This window comes from Anas platyrhynchos, chromosome 2 (genome assembly GCF_047663525.1).
Source record: "Anas platyrhynchos isolate ZD024472 breed Pekin duck chromosome 2, IASCAAS_PekinDuck_T2T, whole genome shotgun sequence".
Lineage (NCBI taxonomy): Eukaryota > Metazoa > Chordata > Aves > Anseriformes > Anatidae > Anas > Anas platyrhynchos.
The window spans coordinates 86,711,061-86,734,186 of NC_092588.1; the positions used below are offsets into that span (position 1 = coordinate 86,711,061).

At 34.0% G+C, this 23,126-nt stretch overlaps 1 protein-coding gene across 8 annotated transcripts in view; it reads left to right on the forward strand.

Moving 5' to 3' along the window:
• CDH18 (cadherin 18) overlaps nt 1–23,126 on the forward strand; it is a 557,694-nt gene that overhangs the window by 463,975 nt on the left and 70,593 nt on the right. For all 8 annotated transcript variants that reach the window (XM_038175177.2, XM_038175183.2, XM_038175184.2 and 5 more), the window contains one exon: nt 15,796–15,963. In XM_038175177.2, the coding sequence (XP_038031105.1) occupies nt 15,796–15,963 (168 nt within the window). The remainder of the gene's footprint in view (nt 1–15,795; nt 15,964–23,126) is intronic.

The following is a 23,126-nucleotide window of genomic DNA, read 5'->3' on the forward strand; positions in this document are numbered from 1 at the left end:
AGAGGAAAGACTTCCTCTGCAAGATACACACCAAAAAAAAAACAAAACAAACAACAACAACAACAACAACAAAACACCAGGAAAATAGTGTGTTTCTGTGTTTTGTTTCATTAAAGAAATATGGTGAAAGACATATGGAGCACAAACAGGTATAGTTCCCTGAATCTTTGTTTTATTTTATCATGTTAATTAGAAATAAAGGACTTTTAAGTAGCTCATGATGTAGTGTTCAAACACTATTTGGTCAAGAATAATAATTTAGCCTTTGGATGTGTACTTAAATAACATGAAGGAATGCTTTTTTAATAGACAGCCTACTTCCATATGAACTTTTAAAAGCATTTTTATCCCTCCTAAATGTTGCCAGATGAGGGAATCATGTTCTTTATTATTATTATTATTATTATTATTAATATTAATATTAATATTAATATTAATATTAATATTAATATTTGAAAGGTACATTAATAGTCTAACGTAAGGTTAACCAGTTAAGGAACACAGCCATTGAAAGTGACTTTTATTGAAAGTTTATTTTCTAATGATCTTTTCACAGCTTCTTTTCAATATGTTTCAAAGAACTTTCCCATCACTACTTAGAACATAAATTTGATAAAAAACCATTGACTTTGTACTAAATGGTAAAGCAACTCAGTCGTATTATCTTGTGTCTATGTCATCCTGCTGTGGGTTTTTTGATAAGAAATAGAGAAAATAGATATGATTTTAGGAAATTCTATATCCTTTGAAAAGGACAGACAGGAAGTATTAAAGTCCACTCTTGATTCATTCCAGGCCTACATGAGGCAAATATTTGCACAGGATATGATTCTAGAGAAGGGAAAATGTGGAAAATACTATACCATTGCTGTTGATCTGTTTTCTTGCCCTGTGTAGATCACGAATTATCTAGACAAGTAGACTCACTGAAAGTGTAATTCTTAGGAGAATCTTATTTTTAAAAGGCAGGTGGAATTTTACAAGTATTTTTATTTCATTTTTGACATCTTCCCAAATGATTCTATCTGTTAAAAAAAATATTAAAAAAAATATGTATTTTGAGCCTTCATCTTCGGCCAAGATGAAATGTTGTAGGAGGTTTTAACAGCTGATGTTGATTCAGTGCAGGTTTGAAATATTATAGTGTTACGTTGCCAGTGCATAAGTGAACAGTATAAAAGTTTGAGGCACTTAAAAGGTACAAATTACAAAGGTACATAATCTTTAATTGGATTTGTGTATTTTAAGTCATCTACACTGGGCTTTAAAAGGCATATTTATGCATTTGTTATGGAACTATACAAATTTGTGTTCATAAGAAAGGGATCATAGTTCAGTGCAATTAAGGAAGCTAGTTGCTGAATCAAATTTTAAGTAGATAAATTTCATTATTTTCTCAAATATTTGAAATCTGGAGGTGCAAAATGAAGGCTATTCATGTGTTTTCCTGTGATTGTAGATGAGAATGGTAGGTAGGAAGAGGAAAAGCAAAGATGATCTTTTGATTTTAACTTTTTTCAGCACCCACCTTAGGAGTTTGTATTATATGTTGTATATAATAAGTTGTGGTACTCGTGACATGGTTCATAAGGTTGCATATCTTTCCTCATAATATATTTGGGATCTGTCACAATGTCCTGGCTTTCCCAAGGCTGATGACTAGATATATATGACATTATTCCTAAGAAAGTCTGTGTCCAGTGAGCTTTTAAGGGAAAACTCTTGTGTTTTCAAATTTGTGCTTTGTGTAAATTTGGAATAATTTCAAATACAGACAGGCTTCAGTTTCAACATCAACAGGTTTTCATACTGAGACAGAGGGTGATCACCTTGCAGAATAATATATTCAGTCAAATCAAAATTGAAATAATTTTCTAAAACGGTGTGCTCTCAGGCAGCGAAGTAATTTTCTGTTTTGTGTGACCTAATTGTGATGCTCTTTAGTTTATGGTACCACGAGGGTGTCTCTTCTCAACAAACTAGTAGTTAATTTCTTGATAGCAATGCACGTATAGCAACGGAATAATACAGACTTCAGTTCTCAGCCAACTTTAAGATTTATTGTACCTCTAGGTGGAGATTTATCTTTTCTTTTACTAGGTGAGTATGTAACTCTCAAATCAATAGATCCTGACTGAATCTCAACAGAAGTCGATGTTATATATGGAGTGGTAATTCGTGTTGAGAAAATGGTTGATATTAATAAAGAAGGGGGAGATTTGGGAACGTGGCCATGGGGGTTGGAAAGCCCCGTGGTTGAGATAACATTAGACTCTTAATGACGAGGCCATCAGGAATATAAAAGAGTTTAGAGGGAACAAAGAAGGGTGATTCAGGAGACTCCATGCAGTTTTCTTGTTCTCCAGATGGTTCTCTTGTTCTCCAGCCCTAAAGGCATGGATGTTTCTGGGTGTTTGCTGTTGTTATATTCAAAGTTGTTTGACCAATGAAAAGTTGTTTTGAAAAGAACTGCTGTGGAGTGAAGGGTATAAGAGGGGAGCCTGTCCTCAAGATAAAAAAAGAAAAAGGCAACACGATGAAGTTACATCAATAAAGAAGCAGGAAAAAGAAGTGAAGAGGAACAGGCTGGCAGAATGGAGACCAGGACGGGAACAGGCACACTGATCGCCTCATGAAGACAGGTTCAGCCAGACTCAGCAACCTGCTCAGAGAAGCTGGAAATGGGCATACTGGAGCTGGAGAGAAGCTCGAGCTGAGAGAAGCGGACCTGTGCACACAACTGCCTCTCGCTGGTCAGCAGCTGCGCATTATGGGGAATCATAGGTCCTTAGGAACAAAGACTGTCCTGGTAACCTTACAGCTTATTCTCCTTAATAACAATTGGACAGTTTATGATCCTGAAATATGGGACCAAACTGAGGTCAAGGTGTGGGACTCTGCAACTAAAAACGACAAAGTTGCAGTGGGATTGCTCGGCACCTGGCGAGCAGTCTCTGAGGCCTTAAAGAGCCATGTGGAGCCACAATCACAAACGTGTGGCTTGCCAGATAGTGAGGGAGCTGCGGGCTCCTTTACTGATCCGACTGCTACGCCATGGGCCCCTCTGCTGCTACAGCCATCGAAGGCCTTTGCTGTTACGCCCCCTGTTGACCTGGACGTGCCTTTTGACCCAGGCCTCTTGGCCTTGAAAAGGAGATGGATATGCTTTTCTTCTATCCAGGAAGAATGGGATACATAAGGCTCGAAGGTCGAGTTGCTTGACAACTTAAAGCAAGACATATTGTTGAAAAGGAATGGAAAATGGAGACTTGTTTGTAATCAAGAAAAGGAGTGGAAAATGGAGACTGTTAAGTCATGGAACTTAAAGGATTGTTTGTTACCTTTTCTGATCGTGAATATGTATAGGCGTACTTGATTTTAGTAAGTTATGGAACTTAAAGGATTGTTTGTTACCTTTCCTGATTGTACATGCTCGGGTTTAGTATGTAAAGCAATGTTCTGTATATTTAGAATGTTTGATGTTCGTGTGTGCATGTTGGAGCGTAGACTCCCTGCACTCCCAGTGCTGTTTACTTGCCTTTTACACCTTTTAGAAATACTTGTTTCATAAATATTACAAAATTCAGATTGAGTTGAGACCTCATTTATAACATCAATAACAACCTATTATGTCGCCTAGTGGACAAAGGTTTTGTGCGTGTTTGGTCTAAAAAATAAAATAACATTTGTGAACATGAATATTATAGGATATCTTTAAATTTTATCTGTATGAAATCACAATCTTTTTTAATGTACATCAGAAGGTTATGAAAACTGTGATATGACTAATTTTCACATTTTCAGCATTTGAAAGTATTTGTTTTGGTCTATTGTGGTTCTTTAGTTAGTGTTCTGTTTACTTGTATTGCATTTCTTACATATTTTCTGTGTGGAGTTTGAACTATTTTTTTTTTTCATTTTTCCAACAGACTGGAACTTTGTTACAAGTACTAAGTGTTTAGTAAATTTATAGGTTTTTTTTTTTTTTTTTTCCCCAGAAAATAATAGTTATCTTTCTTTCTATTTTTTTTTTTTTTATTATTATTTTTAAGTTGGTAAGCAAATCAATTAATCTTACTTGTAGGGTACTTGTTGTCACTCGTGTGTGTGTGTGTGTGTGTGTGTGTGTATATATGTGTGTGTGTAGTTACATTCGGGTGTATTAAAGCGAAGAATGTGTGCTGATTGTGTTTTGCCAATGGTTGAATTTGATGATTTTGTTTTGAATAGTCATTAGCTTGCATGGCCACAGTCATAACACTTGAAGTGTGAATGCTTTTATTGTTATTCAAGTACCTAGCTTATACATGGAAAAAGTTTTTTCATTTTTGTATTGACACTAGTCAATACAAAATAATCTTATTTTATTATATCTTCACTTGAAATTTATGAATAAGCATACTTAAATGCTGAGTAAAGTTGAATTCTAAGTGCTTTATAATAATTATCTATTATTATGCTGTACTGTTGTAAGGTCCTTAACGTGTTACACATGGGTCAGTGACGCACTGAGGTTAAGTGGCTTGCTCATGGGTCGTAAGTACATTACCCTTTTGTCTCTCATGGAGACAAAAGGGTGCAACTATGTAAACACTTGGTTTGTTGGCTAAGCAAGCTTTCTCACTAACAGAGAAACTGAATTATATGTCGTCTAGACACTGTCTGTCAATTTTAATTAAATTAGCCAGCATATGAAATTTTGTTCAAGTGTGGAATCTTTCCAAGATTGTGTGCTACATTTAATTTTAATTAGATGGACATTATTTTGACCCTATTTTAAAGCTTTTTTGTCATGCCTATAATCACCGTCTTCTTGTCCCTCTTATCAAAATGACCTGCTTTGAAAAGAAACCACAATGCAACTATGTTAATTATCTCAAATTATTTAGATATATTCTCATGTGACTATTAAAGACAAAAATTAAATTTAATTTGCACAGGATTCTAATTTAAAATAATAGATGAGAAATGTGAAGTCAACTCTGTATCCATCTTTATTTTCCTTTCCATTATGAAAAATGTAATAGGGAGCTGTGGATTATGAGTGAAATATTACCAACATTAATCTTGAACTTTCAGTTATTTTGTCATTTTCATTCAAACTATATATTAAAATGTAGGTATATAGGTAGGCAGCTGGCATTACAGTAAGCAGTGTTTGATACTGGTAGTCCATATTACTTCTGTTTTAAGAGAGGGGTATTTCCAAGCTGGTGAATATAAGCATATAAGTCAATGTAAGTCAGTCTTCAGATAGTTCTAAGCTCTTTCTTGTCAAATGGGATTTCGTTTGAGAAGATTCCTGTACTTAATTCCCATCTGCCATGTTCAGGGGTTACTGAATTCATCCCCTTTTTGCTTGTTTTGTTCATCTCATGTATCGTAAGGTTGTTCCTTTTTCACCAAGGATTAAATGCAACCCTAAGAACTTTGTATTGTGAAGAAATCGTCATTAATGAGTAATATCCTCCTTTCCAATGTTCTTTGCCCTTGCCTTATCTTCACGTGCACATCAATTACTTGGTCCCTCTGCTTGCCTTCCTCACAAGTAATCCGTAATGGAGAATTATTCACTAGCTAAGCAGCATTACAGTAATCTGTTAGTTTTATATATCTGTATCTATGTATTTCTCATAGTTACCTTGAGCAAAATACTTCAATAATTATATCATACAGCCACCATTCAGCTTTCTGCAAGCATCTTTTTTTTTTCCTAATTAAGGTACAGTTTCTTTATTGGTTTTAAATAAATTCTTATCTGAATTGTCATTAATTTTCAGCACAGTAGGAACATCATACTTCTGTAGGCTTATCTCACATTTCTTTACCCAAGGCACATGCCTACTGTTTAACAGGAACACATCAAAATTTGTCTGCTCTCTCATTTAAGTTGGAGAATCTGACCATTCAGCCCTGTTTTCTCCTAACTATTTGTATCTTCAGAGCTATAGAAATGCCACTAATTCAGATTCAGTTCCAAGGAAATAACACTAGTCAGTGCAAAACCACTAAAGTAGCTTGTGTTTTAAATGGAATGATTTAATCATACATACCTAGGCAGAGAACCTTTTGCTTATAGACACATAAATACTTTTATTCATGTCAATGTCTGTCATTGAGGCTTTCTTCTACTCCTCCATTCCTCATCTTTTAAAGTTTTTTCGTGGACGATAATACAATCTTCAATAATGGAGAAGCAATTTTAGGAGAGGTTCAACACACTCAGGGGATTTGCTTAAAAGAACATTTAATGGTTTTGCTGTCTGAAAATTCATAGTAATTGTGCAATGTTTTTTTTTTAAATAAACAGCTTGGACATTGGATAAATGAATAACAAAAATGGATGAATTGGCCCTTTATTAGCTCTTTTGTGAACTCTTTTGCAAATCTGCACATCAAAAAGTGGGCAGAATTTTCACAATTTACCTGTAAATATCACCCTGGAATATTGAATCATCTAGAAAGAAGATTAGACTAATGAAGAACCATAATGATTGTCCAGTCCTCAAACTAGGAGGTATACATAGAATCTGAGAATGATAGAACCAGAATGGTTTGGGTTGGAAGAGACCTTTAAAGACCTTAGTTCCAAAGTTTAGTTTCTCCCTGAACAATGAAGTAGGTAAGAAAATTCAGCAACTAGAAATTATGAAGTGGATAACATTCATAAAGAAAACTGAAGGCAATGGAAACTAAGAATCTTTGAATGACAGGGTTAAATGGGTTTAGGACACTTTTTTTTTTTTTTTTTTTTTTTTTTTCAAGTAGAAGGGGTGGAAAGATAAAAAGGAAAATGGCAATGATAGGATCATAGGATCATAACTGGATGAAGATAACAAAATTATTAAGAATGATACAGAATAAAAAGTTAGATCCATGCTGTATTTGGAAAGAAACAGAATTATTTGCTTTTCACACCATACAATCTTCACAGTAGCTGTGAAGAATGCTGTGTCACATCTGCTTGGGGAAAAATACCTAGCTAATGAAATTCTGGTCTCACCAATGTTAATTTTAACTATATCCTGATTTACTAGGAAAATTCCAGAACATTTGCAGAATGTAAATGTGTGTCAATTTTCTGAAAGGACAACCAAAAAGAAGTCTGTAACATTAGGCTGGAAAATTTAGGCAAAATAAAGTAAATTAGTTGAGAAAAAATCAGCTGGTAAAAATAGAAAAAGCAATAACACTTTTTAGTATGTGTTTCTGTATAATACGTCATGTTAAAGAAACCCAATTACTTTGTTTCATGACAACTTACACTGAAAAAATGTAACTGCCATGCCACATGGCATTCTAGTTAAATATATAGCATTAACTAGTAGAAACAAAGCACATATTAAAAGTACATGAACTGGCTACCTGGGAGGTAGCAAGAAGTTGTCAGCAATGCAGAATCATCATGAAAGAAAGAGATGCCACCAGAGGTGTAAAGGAATTAGTGTGAGACCAACTCTAGTCAACTTTCTGATGCAATAACGCTATTGCTGATAAAATTTTTGAATGATGGAAAAATGGCATAATGCTGAATAAAGATGAAAATAGCTTATTCAGGCAGAATATTTGATAAGCTGAGCCACTCAGCGCAATAAATGCAATGTCCTGCTATTAGAGATCGGGAATTTATAATAGAAGTGATGTAGTGAGGGAGGTATAAATGTATCCAGAAGAACCATAACTACATAAAATTAGTGTAAAGCAGCTCAAAATGAGCTACCAAGACAGTATCGAGCCAAAAACAATAAAACAAACAAACAAACAAACAAAAAACACTAATACAATTCTTAAATATATTTATGCATTACAAATGGTTAGAGAGGTTAAGTTTACGTCAGATGTTGGTACCTGTTGTGTGTGTGTGTGTGTGCGTACAAAGAATTGACATATCAATGTTAATTTCATTTGTCTCTGTTTAATTTTGGAAAGCTGAAAAGAGGAAATAACACTACATTATGAGTGAGAAAATGTGACACATTTTTACCATTTTGTTAGAAAGGTTATCTTCATGAGAATAGAGCAGTATCTTTACAAAGGGAAGTACAGGGAACAAATTAGTTTTCTGAGAGAGGATAACAAAAGTCAGAAGTTTGAATTAGAAATTGCACACCACCAAATAAAGGGCAGACCTTTGACTTTATGATTAAGAACAGGGATATTCTCTTGAGAAAATAGGTGATATTTTCTACTTCTTGATCATTTCAGTTCAAAATTACATGTTTTCAGGAGGATGTGCTTTAGCCAAAATCAAACCACTAGGTTCAGTACAGTGCTAGTTCTGTTAATGGCCTGAGCTCTGTGGTGGTCTCGTCTGGCTTTTAACACAGTGAATCCATTATATAAAGAATTTACCATTAAACCTGAGTAGCTTAGTTATTTGGAAGAATGTGGTTTTACAGTGGGTGTATCAGGTTGTATAAGCTACATGAAAATCTAAGCTCTTAGATTTCTTTCCAAGAACCATTGGCATAGTTGCTTAAAAACAGTCTGAATTATGAGATTTTGAATAATTACAAAATTTGTGCATAATTAGTTGTTAACCCATGTAATGAGTTTGATAGTAATGTGTTTGGAAAATATATTAATTGCTTTTTTGAACAAAGAAACAGAAAAAGAAACAGCTGGGTTTGTGGCTTCCAGTGACTTTGCTGCCCACATTTGGATTTCCCAAGTGGTGATGGCCCACCACCGGCTTTTGTTTTTAGAGAATCTGTACATATTTTTGGAAGATGAAGACCACTTTTTTTTTTTTTTTTTTTGTACAGTCCAGCACATTCTTGTTTTGTGTAGATGAATTTAACCTGTTTTCCTTTCTCTAGGAAATATTTACAGAGTTGATGCTGCATGTCATACTGGACCCAACTTAATTTCATGAATCTGTATTTTACTGTATCATTGTGGCAGAAGCACCTCATTTTGCTCCTTCTTCACTGTTTCTATTAAAATATATTTCCATTCTGTCTGTACTATAATATGCACCTGTCCTACTCATCACAGTTATTTATTCCCTGCTACTTTCAAACACAGAAAAAAGTATTTGTACACCATACTTTAAGTTACCACCATACAGTATGACAGCTACCACTCGAGTTGCGTATAAAGTCAAGTTTACTTTCCAGCCTACACAAGGGTCCTCTGAATGTAAAGACCTGTGTCTATACAGCTCAACAGAACAAATGAAAAACACCCATACCTTTATAGCCATATAGAGTCACACCAAGAGTTTGTGTGTAGAAGAAATAGAAATATCAGCACAACAGGCTGTGTTGATTATTTATGTGATTAGTTACAGAGATTTGCACCAAAATACCAGTCTTGTTTAAATGCTATATTAGCTGATGATTTGAATGCAGATTTCTGGGCCAGGATGAAAAGTTGATGTTTACAGGAATGACTACAATTGGAGTGGAATAAACTAGCAATCCACTACCACTAAATCCAGGTAATGTCTCTTCTAAAGCATAGTGATTTGGAAGTAGTCACACTTTGAAGTCAGTGGGACAAGTACACCACTTCAGTGGAAAAACATCTCTGATAGCAGTGTCCTGATTCAGCTAGCTTACAAGAGGCTGAGAGAAATTTGCTTTAAAATCATGTGAACAATTCTAACTGAAACAGAACTGACAAACCTGGAAGACATGTACATATGCTCTAACTACTGGCGAGAGAAAGAATGAAAGCTTCTTGCCCAAATAGGGTGGCCAGTCGCTATGGCATTTCTGTGGTAGGTACTCCAGATACTCCTTTGATTTGCAGCAATTGCATGTGGCAGATCAGTGTTTCTTGTCTGCTTGCTGTCATGCAGCATAGCAGCTGATTCTTCATTTGATTCATTTGATTATGCTTTGTGTTATGAAAACAGTGGAAGGTGCTATGATTACATTTGGCATCCATGCAATTGCCAGATAAATTGGTGTATTTTCAATTTGATCAGTGAAGCTTTCTTCAAATTCCTTAATTCAGGAGGCTTTGGCAGAAGATTTTTTCATTTTGTAAATTCAGGCTGTTACTCATCAGAATTTTTGAGAAGTCTTTAATCAGTAATAGTAAATTATATTTTTTTCCCCTGTGGGTATTCATTATATTACAATCAATCTGGTTAATACCCCCTCTTTTTTTTCTTTTCCTTTTTTTTTTTTTTTTAATATCAAATAAACATTATTTTAATGAACTTATTAAAAAAAAATTACCATTTTCTTTCTAGAAACTTACTTATTTTTCTGCAATTTCTCTTTTATTACAGCAGTAATATTTCAACACTGTATTCATGTTCTTTATTTCAGTGCTAATTCTCCTAAAGAAAGGGTGTAGTGTCTTTTGGTACTGTAATTATGACCATAGAGGAAAACAGACTACTAACTGTAATTTCTATAGTGCTTTGACTTTTAGTAATGAAGGTAGTTCTCTAGTGATGCCTCTGGAAAAGAACAAAATTTATAACGTTACCTATATAAAGTAGATCTGACCAAAGGGGTAGATTAAATACAACTATGTTATAGAAGCATTCAGAATGTGGAGTATGACCAAAATTACTATATAGCCTTTTTTTTATATATATATAGTTTGGACTAAATCGTAAATCCAAGGTAAAGTCTATTGGAATTTCTAGATTTGAAGTTGATTCTGAAATTTTAAGAACAACAAAATGCATCTGCTGACTCGTACTTGCTCAGTATTGGCCCTAAAAGGCAAAAACTCACAAAAACCACAACTTCATTCTCTTAAAAGAGATGTATCTAATTCTCTCAAGGTAGGATAATATTAGATTTTTAAAACTACTTTAGTATATATACATGTATTATATTCAGAATATTAATTTGAAGTAAAATAAGCTAACTACATATCTAAAAGCAAAACGAGTATAGAAATAGGGCTTTTGTTCACAAAGTAAAAATAATATTCATTAGATTACCGTCTGTAATAGTTCTCTTTCCTCAGTAATTATTAAAAGTCACACGTTTAATCAGTCATTAAATAGATATTTAAAATTATATTTGAACCATTTAGTGGTTTTGTTTATGACAAGACAGGCATATAAGAAACTAGAATATGGAAGATCCAGTAAGACCTGCTGACCCTTTAGAAAATCCCTACTGACCAGGCTCGTGATCCAACAGCAGAATGGAAATTTTGATACAAAAAGTTAACAAAGTTAACTGGCCTATGACAGATTAGTTTCGTTATTTGATGGTGAAACTAACTCCCACCCCCACTGGGTTTTTACAGTCAAGCCTTCTGTGCAGCTCTTCTTACATGTAAGTAAAATGGTTCTCCACAGAACAGATTAAAAAAAAAAAAAGAAAAAAAAAAGATAAATTGTCAGATGCCTTAGAGAGGGAAAAAAAAAAAAGGAATTAACTACAGTTAGTATCAAGAATGTATTTGCAGAGCCTCGGTGGACACAAATGTAAAATTTGTCAAAATAAACATTTTTTCAGTGTTTTTCTGAATCTAAAGATGTTGGGTGAAAGGATAGAAGAGAATCTATCCAGAGTAGTAGACATGGATATTTTTTAAGAGCTTGTCCCCACAACATACTTTTTGCTCAATTTTGTCTGATGTTTTTGAGATGAATGCATGACCATCATGAGGAAATTTGCTGATGCCAGCAAATTACAGGACTAATTATAAGACTTTCTACAACAGCTCTGGTTTTATTAATTTAGAAATATTGGAGGAGAAAGTCCTGAGCAAGCCAATCATAGATGAATCACCAATGTTGTAATCTGGGAAAGAAAGGAAGGGAGAAGGGGGAAGGGGGAAGGGGGAAAAAGGAAAGGGGAAGAAGGAAGAGGGAAGGGGGAAGGGGAGGGGGGAAGGGGAAGTTGGGGGAGGGGAGGAAAAGGGGAAGGGGGAAGGGGGGAGAGAAGGGGGAAGGGAGGAAAGGGGGAAGGGGGAGGGGAGGAAAGGGGGAAGGGGAAAGGGGAAAGGGGGAAGAGGGAAGGGAAGGAAAAGGGGAAGGGAAGGAAAAGGGGAAGGGGAGGGGAGGGAAGGGAAGGGAAGTTGTAATTAGTAGAGGTAGTGATAAAATCTCAGCCTGAATACAGCTAGGTGTCTCGTCACTTATAGTCAAAAAAGATTAATTCACATTGGAAAAGGTGCAATCCAAGACTAGAAACTATCAGAGAAAAAAGAGGAGAAAAAAAAAAAAGAAAAGAAAACAACGCTGTGATTTAGACGTAAATCAATTTTAACAATTTTAACAAATCTGAATTAAAAGTGTGTTCTGGGGGAGCCGTCCAGGTGGGAAGAAAGGTACCAGATAAATTTAAGATGGAAATTTGTATTCCAGAAGTCTAGAGCTGTGCATCCTTTACAAGTGCTCCAATAGTTCTAAACTTCCACATAATGTATGTGTTTTTTAACATAACTGACAAACTTCTGAAAAAAAATTCTTTCCTTAATACTCAAAAGAGGGTGGGGTGTTCCCATAATGATGAATGCATCTGGCTTTTTCCTTCTTGCTTTCCTTTCTTAATAAATATGAATAAATATTGAAAACATAGATAAAAAGTCATTAGGCAACAGTTGCACTACTGCCTAACAAATATGAGGCAAGACTGAGGCTGTGTTTACATTTAAAAGGTCTGTGATAGTTTTCTTTTTCAAGATCTTTCCTCACAGTTTTAGAGAGAGAGAGATGGTCCACTTTACTATGAATTTCCTGTCTTGTGTGATGTATAGAAGTCCCTGCCAACACACTCAAGGGCAATTAGGGCAATTTTGCTACTTTAATAGGAAGGGCAGGAACTTTCCATATTACCTTAGGGGGTGGGGAGGGGACAGAACAAAACAAAAACAAAACACAAACACAAACAAACAAACAAACAAAAACAAAAACAACAACAAAAAACACAACAAGGAAGGTATCTCTCCATACATCTTGTGGATTCATTAGAGAAAATTGAAGTTCTGTATGATTTTAGAGCTATATTGCCAGAACAATTTGTGGACGTGCTAGTAATAAGGATAGAGCATTAGGGTCTGCACCTAGTTACACGCCTCATGTATTTATATAAATTTAGGGTGTATGTACATATACAGAACCAAGAAAAGAGAGTGAGTCTTCCCTTATCTCATTTCCTTCAGCATACCCCAAACTTGAATACGTTTTTTTTTAATTCTAAAATTTAGATCCATGTTTTTGGAATAAAAAAACTTTAATGTACTATACCATCCGAATATACTATATTTTCAGAAAATAAGAATATGATGCTAAAAAATAAATCATCTCTTCACAAGTCATTATTAACTGTCTACAATAATTGATTCAGTGCCATACCCCTTGGAGTAAAAATGAAGAAAGTAAATGCAATTCAGGGGAATTTCTGTTCATTTACAGTAGTTTAAAACTTCAAGTGACTAGTATAATTATGAGGATACTATGGAAGACAGATGTTCCAGTATGCGAACTATGGTCTGTTTCAAATTGAAATTGAAGTGCTGTTTTTCAAAATCCCATACTTCCTCCATACACATAACTATACATAAATATGAAAAATTACAATACTTTTGGTTTCTGTTTCAACTCTGATTTCTATTGTATCAGATAATGAAGAAGTGCCAACAAGAAAGATAATTTCAGTGTGAAAAGTTGAAGCAATTTGTTTGGAAAATGTCAGGAAAAATTTCAGAACATTTTGACTTTTAAAACTTTCTATCATGTTTTGTTTGTTTGTTTGTTTGTTTCCCAGCAAAATGAAATTTCAGTACAGTGAGAGCAGATTTTTTTTTGAAGCATATTGATGAAAATTCATGCAATTTATCCTTGCCTTTCTATTGTAGTATGTATAAGTTATGGTGAATTTCAGTATATTACAATGATGTTTGTGAAAAAGAAATGCTGTTTCTAACTGGATGAAAGAAAAACACACTGATGAAGTAAAACGTATTGGTATACTACTTTTAGCTAGCTTGTCCAGAATCCAAGCTTCTGATAAATATATGTACGTACTTATGGTGCAAATGTGTGTTAAAATAATTCTGAATCTTCATCAATACTTTAAAATATTATTCTTTGTGGATAGTTCTACTTATTTATGCATGATTTATTTTCAGAATAGAAGGGAAACGATGGTATAAGGTACATGAGAATTTCAATTTCACATGTAACAATGATTAACTGTTAGGGTGACAGAGCACTGGCACAGTTTGCCCAGAGAGGCTGTGGAGTTTCCTTCTCTGGAGCTATTCAAAACCCTCCTGGATGCCATCCTGCACAAAGTGCTCTAGGTGATCCTGCTCGGCAGGGGGGTTGGATAAGGTGATCTTCAGAGGTCCCTTCCAATCTCCGTCATTCTGGGATTGGTTTTATGGAATTGGTTTTATGTAATTGGTTTTATGGAATAAATACTAATAAAATAAATTTATATACAATAAAGTAACATTCTGGAAATCACTTCTGAGATCATCTGAGACTGTAGGAATCACAGACCATGGAAATAATGCTGTTCTGCTGATTGCCTATAAGAGCAAGTTAAATTGCTTTGTTTTAATAGCTGTTATATGTTTAAAATGTACCCCAAAACAGTATTTGATAATACTATGGTATATTTTCTTACTTTTAACATCCACTCAATTTAAGAGTCCAAAACCAAGTTACACTACAAATGTAGATTTTTGAAAATTTAATGTTGATAAAATTATTTCACATATTTGTTTATCACCTCTCTGGCAACATTTTTAATAATGCAGGCTAGGATGCTGTTGGTTTTGTTTGTTGCAAGGGCACATGTCCTCAAGGACAACCAGCTTGTCCATGAGGACCCCCCAGATCCTTTTCTTGAAATCTGCCTTAAGGCTGGTCTGTCCACAACATGTACTGATGCTTAGGCTTATTCTTTCCCCAGTGCAAGACTTGACATTTCCTTTTACTGAACTCTGTGAGCGTTCTGTCAGACTGTGATTAAAGAAATTAGTAGGAGTCCATTTACAGGCATCATCATGAGTGAAAAATGCACCGTAATTGAAACTGAGCCCAGAGGGTTGGCTGTTGCTCCCTTATTGTCATCTTTGCTTGTGCATATATCATTGACTAAATGTTAAGAAAATAGAATTTTAGGGTTACTCAGTTTTAGTTTTCTCTGTCTACAATAGTAAAACCAATAAAGACTTATCTTTTACTTTACATACAAGTATTACATAAGTTACACTTATGAAGACAAGTGTGTGTGATTAATATGTGTCGAATGAGAAGGTATAGTTTTGGAATAGTTTTAAAAGGTAAGTGGTTTTATTTAGAAATGAACTTTTGTTAAAATAAAGGAATCTGTGGCTTCTTTAGTGAGGTATCAATTCTCATTAATAGTTCTATTAAGTAGATATTTAAACAATGATAATACATGAGAAAACACTGCATTTGAGCAATGTGCCTTTCATTTATGAATGTTACATGAGTTAGATTAGTTATTAATATGCTATTATAGTTGTATAACATAGATTTTTTTTTCCTTATCCTGAAACAAATTGACACATCTGGCATTGTTATATTTAAAATAAAATAATAATAATAAAAAAAAAAAAACAAAAAACAATGGATCACTCTCAAGCATCTCCATATAGCGTTATGTAATTTTATTTATTATTTATTATTTGTTCACACACAGAAGGCACTGATTGACTTTTAACCTTGAATATCAAATAAAGCCTGCTTATTTGGATTATAGAAAAGCTCTGTTTCCAGAAAATCTCCAATTCCTCCGCTTTTTCCTGAAACAAATGGTTATGTCCAGCATTTTCCTTCGCTAGAACAAGCTAATCCTGATTTTTCTTTGGTTTATTTTCTTTCCATCACAGGAGTCATCAGGACTGCCTTGCACAACATGGACAGGGAAGCCAGAGAGCATTATTCCGTTGTCATTCAAGCCAAAGATATGGCTGGGCAGGTTGGAGGGCTGTCAGGGTCAACAACTGTAAATATCACACTCACTGATGTCAACGACAATCCACCCAGGTTTCCTCAGAGTATGTACAATTTCAGCATATAATTGTTTTGAGAATCGCGTTGATTTTCAGTGAAGTAATAAGCTGTTAGTGAAATCCAATTAATATTCAAAATCATGGAGAGAATGCATCTCAGGAAATGTTTGAATTCACCAATATTTTTCAGTTTTATCATGTTTTCAGATGAAACGTTGGTATGGCATTGGCAAAGTACAAAAATCATTGAACATTTTATTCAATTAAACACTGATAAGTGTGAGATGGGTGACAAAGGAAGACCGTTGTCACGTGTGGTTTATTCTCCAGTCCCTTTAGAATGTGTATATTGCAGTAACTGCACAATTTTGATCCCACAAGAGAATTATTTTGTTCTATGGTACAAAATAAGAAAAGGTAACACATTCAGAGTTTAAATCTGTCATACATTTGGCTGCTTCCATACACATCTATCAATTTTTTTCTTCTGTTTTTTTTTCCTCTATACCCTTGAAAACTTTTAAGATCATTTTTTACATTACAGATGATCAAAACCTAAACTGTTCACTGTTTTTGAGCTGCAGTGAATTCTGCTTTTACCCTAGTTAAATGAATCATCAATGTTGATGTCAAACTGAATGTTCTCACATGCATATGTGTAAAAAATATGCTTTCTAGCATGAAAAAGTACATGCTAGAGTACTCTTGTTAGAATATCGTAATGGGACCACTAATAGGAAGTTCATTTTTATCTAACTTATTGCGTGCACATTGATCTGACATAACAGCTGGAGCCCTATAGGAATTCTGAAATCAGTCGACAATTTAAGTCTTCTGGAATTAAATTGCATAGCTAAACTACTCTCTGCAGATTGGCTCAAGGCCACTAAGAATATTGTAATCTGGACTCAGACATGGCAGGAGCCCTTGTAGAACATAAAGGACTACTAGGTATATGTATGTCCACTGGGAAAGACATTAAGCCATTTGAATGAGAAGATTTATAAACAATAGTAGAGATCACGAAGCTCCAGGGAAAAACAAAACTTCCTGGCTGCATGCATTATGAAAAATCTGGTCAAGCAGTAAGAAGGCTCATTAAAAGTACTGTAGGAATGAATATTTTTTTCTGTGCCTCACACACAGAAAAGCCTTTTAAACCGAATTTTAAATAATGTGTATTTGGTTTTATGTTCCACAGAATTATCATTACATTCCTCACTCTATTTAATACTTCATAACTATTGAAAAGACAAAAGGTAAGGGATATCTTTGAACAAATACAGCATCTAAAGCAGTTAAAGTACAAAAAATGTCCTAGGTTTCCTGCATACTCAGGGACAAATGGATCCTTATGTACCAGGTATCAAGAGCTGCTCCTTTTATTATGTGTGAAAGGTTTTGGCAGGCTGACTAACTCACAGTTAGAAAGGCACATTAGCACATATATTTCTTATTTGTATTAATATTTTCTCAGAAATGGAAGAAATATAAAATGTTCAGATTATTTTCTTCACATTTAAAGAGATTCTAAAAATTGCATAACATAACTTTGAAAATTATAAAACATAATTTCTCTTCTAATGAGAACTCTTTTTTGACAAATTAAAGTTAAAAAAAAAGTTTTTAAATGTTATCAATTAATAACAAATTAATCCTGGAACATGTATTGCAGGGTACAAACATTTAATTTACCTTTCCTTACATAAGACTACTATACCACAACTATAGCCGTAACATTACTTTTTTACTTCTCTTCAGGAAGTGTAATTGAAGCCCTTTGCAAAATTACAGTAGCTATTATGTTAATGATACTGAATCAAAACACAGAGGATCAAACTCAGCCCATCCTACAATTGTGACTTATTGCAATAATACATATGTATTTCAGCAATAAAAATAATGTCATTGCTTATTTTTCTTCTCCTTTCTTTGTATGCCATGCTTTTCAGTTAAATTTCTCTTCAATTTCCTTATTAGATGGGATGTTAAATGGGACTTACTGAGGTTTGTCACAGTCAGAATTCTGGCTTCAAGGGAAGTACTAACCAAAACTGCATATATCAAGTGTATAAGCCCTGAGACAGGCTGAGCCTCAGCTAAACTGCAGACTCTCTTTTGGTTAGTTTCCTTTTCTCTGTTACCATATTTGTGGGTTATGAACCTGACTCTTAACTGTATGAATACTTTATTTCAGAACAATCTGGGAAGCACATCTGATTGGTGCTTATTTTATTTGTTTTATTTAGAAATATGATTTACTGCATATATTTAAAAGATCATATGTTTCTGGCTGTGGTAGATAAGTGTTCATTGGAGATGCATATGGACTGAGGTATGCCAGGTTTGATCCCTGTTAAAAAAAAAACAACACTTCAAATAAGTAATTAGAACATAAAAATAGAGGTTATAAATCTATCTGCTCATGTGAATTTATATTTTTTCTGTACTGACTCTAAATACATCTGACTTTCTTTTAAATAAATTACCAAAATAAGAGCTACATGTTCCAAAACACCAAAAAGACTGTGAAGAAGGTGAAGAAGAACATGAAACATTTCTGTATAAATGTATCAGTATGATGGTTGTAGTTCCTAAATAGAGGTGAATACATGGTAACAATAATCACTGAAATAGGATGCATAGCTAAAAAATTCTACTTGCAAAACACAGCAGTATGTCTCAGGAGTAGGCATAGTGAGTTCAGTAGGATCATAACCTGAAATATCAAATACATTTTGCCTATCAACTACTTATTGCATCTTGTACAATACTGTGGTGGGTTTTTTTGTTTGTCTGTTTTTTGTTTGTTTGTTTGTTTGTTTCATCACTGCAGATTTCCCTTCTTTAGAGAGTCTAGTTAGAAATGAACTAGCCACATAATGTAAGCTGCCAAACAGTGCTCTGCAAGGGAAGATCTTTGCTTTTCAATAATCAGCATCTCTCATATCTTATTGGTTTTACCACTGATGCATCCACTGGGCTGATAATTAAAGGCCCAAAGTTTATAGTCATAAATGTATTGCAGTAATCTGATAGAAAATGTTCCATCTACTGATGACACAGTGTTATGAGGCTTGAGTTACATAAGAATTTTCTGTATGCTTTTCTTCAATTAATTCTCTATTGTCTTGTTTGAGATAAGTAGATTCTGCAAGTTTTGCTTTGTTTAGGACAAATAGATTCTGATTGCATCAAGATCATCACACTAGACAGATGCTTCCACTGACATGTTTTGTACATCAAGGCTAATGATTGCAGTCTGCACAGTGTGTAGGAGATCCAGAGTTGCTTTGTTTAGAGTGGAGTTTTACAAGTAAAATGATATCCCATTTATTGATTTTGTTGTTTGGTACATCTACCTCATTTTTTTTAGGATAAAGCAGAATTTAAATACAATTCATGGCTTAAAACATTTTTATGAAGCTTGATTGTTGAAACTTGATTGTTTCATGGCAGTGCATTGACATAACATGAAATTACCTACATAAATAATTTGTTTGACCTCACTTTTTTAACATGTAATTTTATGAAAAGTACACAACCATGTTTAAGTAGGAATGTTATATGAAGGTACTCCAGTTAACTCTGAAAAAGCAAGTGCTAGTAAAGTCTACACAGCATCTAATATCCAGTTTTGTTCATATAACTCCATTGGCTAGTTAAATACAAATGTATCTACTGCCCAAATTCATTTCAGATTTATACTCCACTGTTATTTTCCATACCCTCCATTGTAGTCCCATGTAGTACCTGTGGTCCCGATACTTAACAATAGGTGTTATAACAATAGGTCAACCAGCTGGCAGCTGGTTGACCACTTGGATGCTGCCAGATGAGATGACTGAAGCTGAATTTTCTCTGATTTTCTCTTAGCAGTCTTTCTCCTCCAACCAGTAATTGTTAACAGTCCTATAGGGTCAGAATGTCATTGAGGCCTAAGTCCTTTTGTCAGGTCTGCATGAAATTGGACAGTTGAAAGTTCAAGTTAGTTCAAGTTAGTTAAGTTAGTTCAAGTTAATGAAGACTATTAAATTAAAGTGATCATAGAATCATAGAATATCCAGAGTTGGAAGGGACCCACAAGGATCATCGAGTCCAGCTCCTGGCTACACACAGGAGCACCCAACAATCAAACTGTTTGAGAGCATTGTACAAATGCTTCTTGAACTCCGTCAGGCTCAATTCTGTGGTCACTGCAATGGTGAGCTAGTTCCAGTGCCTGACCACTAACTTTGGTGAAGAGCCTTTTCATAACATCCAGCCTGAAATTCCCTTCACACATGTCCATGCCATTCCCTTGGGTCCTTCCACAAAACCCTTACATTTCTGTTCTTGAAAAGGTGTATTCCACCTGCATGTGCTAAATACTGCATTCTCTTTCTTCAAGACTGATGTTACTAACCTATAAATTTTATTTTATCCTCATTTTTTCTCATTCCTGTGTTCCAGAGATGTGGTTTTTGAGTGTTGAGTGTCTGTTTCCAGGTGGTTCACAATCTAGGATATGTTTTTCTAAAGTTATAGTTTACATGTTTCCATAAGTTACATTCAAGAAGGTTTGAAGTCTTGAAATTACCAACTTTTTTTTTTTTATATATACATATGTTCCAAGTTCTCTAAAGAAATTCAGCTAATAATCATCATATCATATTATTATTATTGTTATTGTTATTTTTATTATTATTTTTCAGCTGCAAGGTTTAGGTAGGACTATTCTTCTTTAAGAAGAATAAGAAGCAATTAAACAGAGCCAGGTTCAGAAACAGTTCTTTTTGTAAACAGACTCATGTAGAACAAGCCTGTTGTACATAATCAATTGACTAAAAGGCCATTATTAATGTCTCATTAAAAGATGAAATGAGTAGCAATCATTACATTACAGGGAAAATAATGTATTTTTAGGTGATAGGAAAATGCAGCATAATACCTATATTATTTTCTTTTATGTTATATGCTATATTATTTTCTTTTATGTAGCGTCTTTTTAGTTCTGTTGTGTAAAATGAGCCATCATAATGAGATTTAAATAGACTGTCATTAGAAAATATAAGGATTATTCACAGAGAATTCCTTTTTGCTGTGTTAATATTAACGTTAATATTAACATCATTAACATCATTAACATCTCTGTTAATATTGACAGTTTTCCTGCAAAGCTGAATTCTTGTCCAACATGCTAATCTCAGATAACATTAGACATAGATTAATCCATAACATTTTAGTATATTATTAAGACATCTTAAATAACAGGTTAACTTTGATATTAAAAAAAAAAAAAAAAAGACCTACAAATAATTACTTGTTGTAACCTTGAAATTCTAGCTTTTAGTGCTGATGAGATGTAAACAATGTTTCAAGGAGGCTTTTGAAATTATGATGATATCTCCATAAATCAGATTTTTTTTTCTTTTCATAAAGAAAAAAGGTAGCAAGATTTTCTTTTGTTAAAAATGTTCTTAGAATTGGGTTCCAGCTTGCTGCAAAAGTCTGGTGATGCAGTTGGAAGTGTACATTTGTATTAAATTTTTATTAAATTAAATATTTGATATATTTGTGTAATAGACACATGGTGTAATTGTGGTGCTAATGAATATACTACTTCTCCCATATTCTAAAAGCTGGAGTTTCACACAATTTTTGTGTGCTCAGGTTCCAAAGTAATGAGCAGTGAGGGACAGTGTGAGTATGGCTGGAGTTAGTATCCTTACGTTTGCTGTTGCAGAGTCATCACGTTTGTCTCCAAGCCCCATGACCTTAATTGTTCTTTGTTTAGAAATAGCTCTGTAATATCAGCAACTGAATGTGCAGCAGATAGATAAGAACTAGGAAGCTTCCATTTCCAGAATATTAATTTATTTCTGACTGGCAGCTGGTAGACCATTTAAAGAGGAAAAATGCTTGTATTTTTGTATTTTTGAACAGGCTTGTATTACCTGTTGCAGGTGTGTGACTTCAGTGTATTGGACCAAAAGATGACAGCTTTTAGTCTTAAACATAAGAGAAGTATGGTACTTTTTGATTTCCCAGAAGTGTTCAAGTCTCCAGCCTAACAAGATTGCTGATGCGAGGGCAACAGGCTGTTTAAGAGGCATCTAGCACCAAAAATGTCCTGGGACCCAAACAGTTTAAAGGGACAAACCCCAGTGATGAGCAATTTTCTAAAATTTCTCTTATGTTTTGTCTTTCTAACTTAGTAGAACTAAATAACAATCTATGATGTCCTTTAAGAGATGGATATTTGAGATGAATACATTATTTAGTAAATTTATTTAATTAATCATTTATTTAATTAATTATTTGATTAACTTAACATTACTTAATGTTCATTAAGTACCTAAGAGAGTTAAGAGCTAAGAAATAAAATATATGCATCAGATTACTTGCTTTCATAGACTGGACAAATATTGTGTAAAGTGATTTTCATCATTGCCTTCTTTTGTTTATTTGTGAGAAGATTAATATGTTCACATATTTTCACAACATTTGAAGTTAAAGCTAAAAAATTGTCTCATTTATCATTGAAATCTGATGTTGAGTTGTAAAATGGAATTTGATCACAGAATGAGTGTCATGATATTCTTTCTTGAGCAGGATATGTGTGATTCCTATAATCAGATTTTTACTGTAAATTTTAAAGGAAATAAGCATAATACTTTTCATGAGTATATAAGAATGGGATTTAAAAACTCTCCTTCAAAAAGAATTCATGATAATAAAATTTAATCACACTTTTTTTTTTTAATGGAATTCAAATATAAAGAGAAGCTGGGAGGGGTAAAATATGTTTACATCAAAATCTGGCTAAATATTTGTGGCAAATATGTGTTCTGTGTAGTGAGCTTTAATGCCAACTATGTGTATCAACTTCACTTCTAAGGGTAGGATATGGAATCTGGCTGTATTTTTTATTTCACTTTATTGGGTATTGTCTAGAGGATTTTTATGTACAAGGTAGATTATTCATTATATGTGTCATACACCAAATTCAAACAACATAATTTTGAAATATTCTGACATTTTTCTGAGTGAGGCAGTAATGGTTTGAAGGTTTTCGGGGGTTGTTCTTTACTGGGTAGAGAAATTAGAGTAGGACCATGCCATTTTAAGGGATGTTCTTCATGTCTTTCTTTTCATGCCCTTTCCATGGTAAACCTCAACGGGAGTAGAATCCAGGCTCTGCTAATGACAGGAAAAACAAACAAACA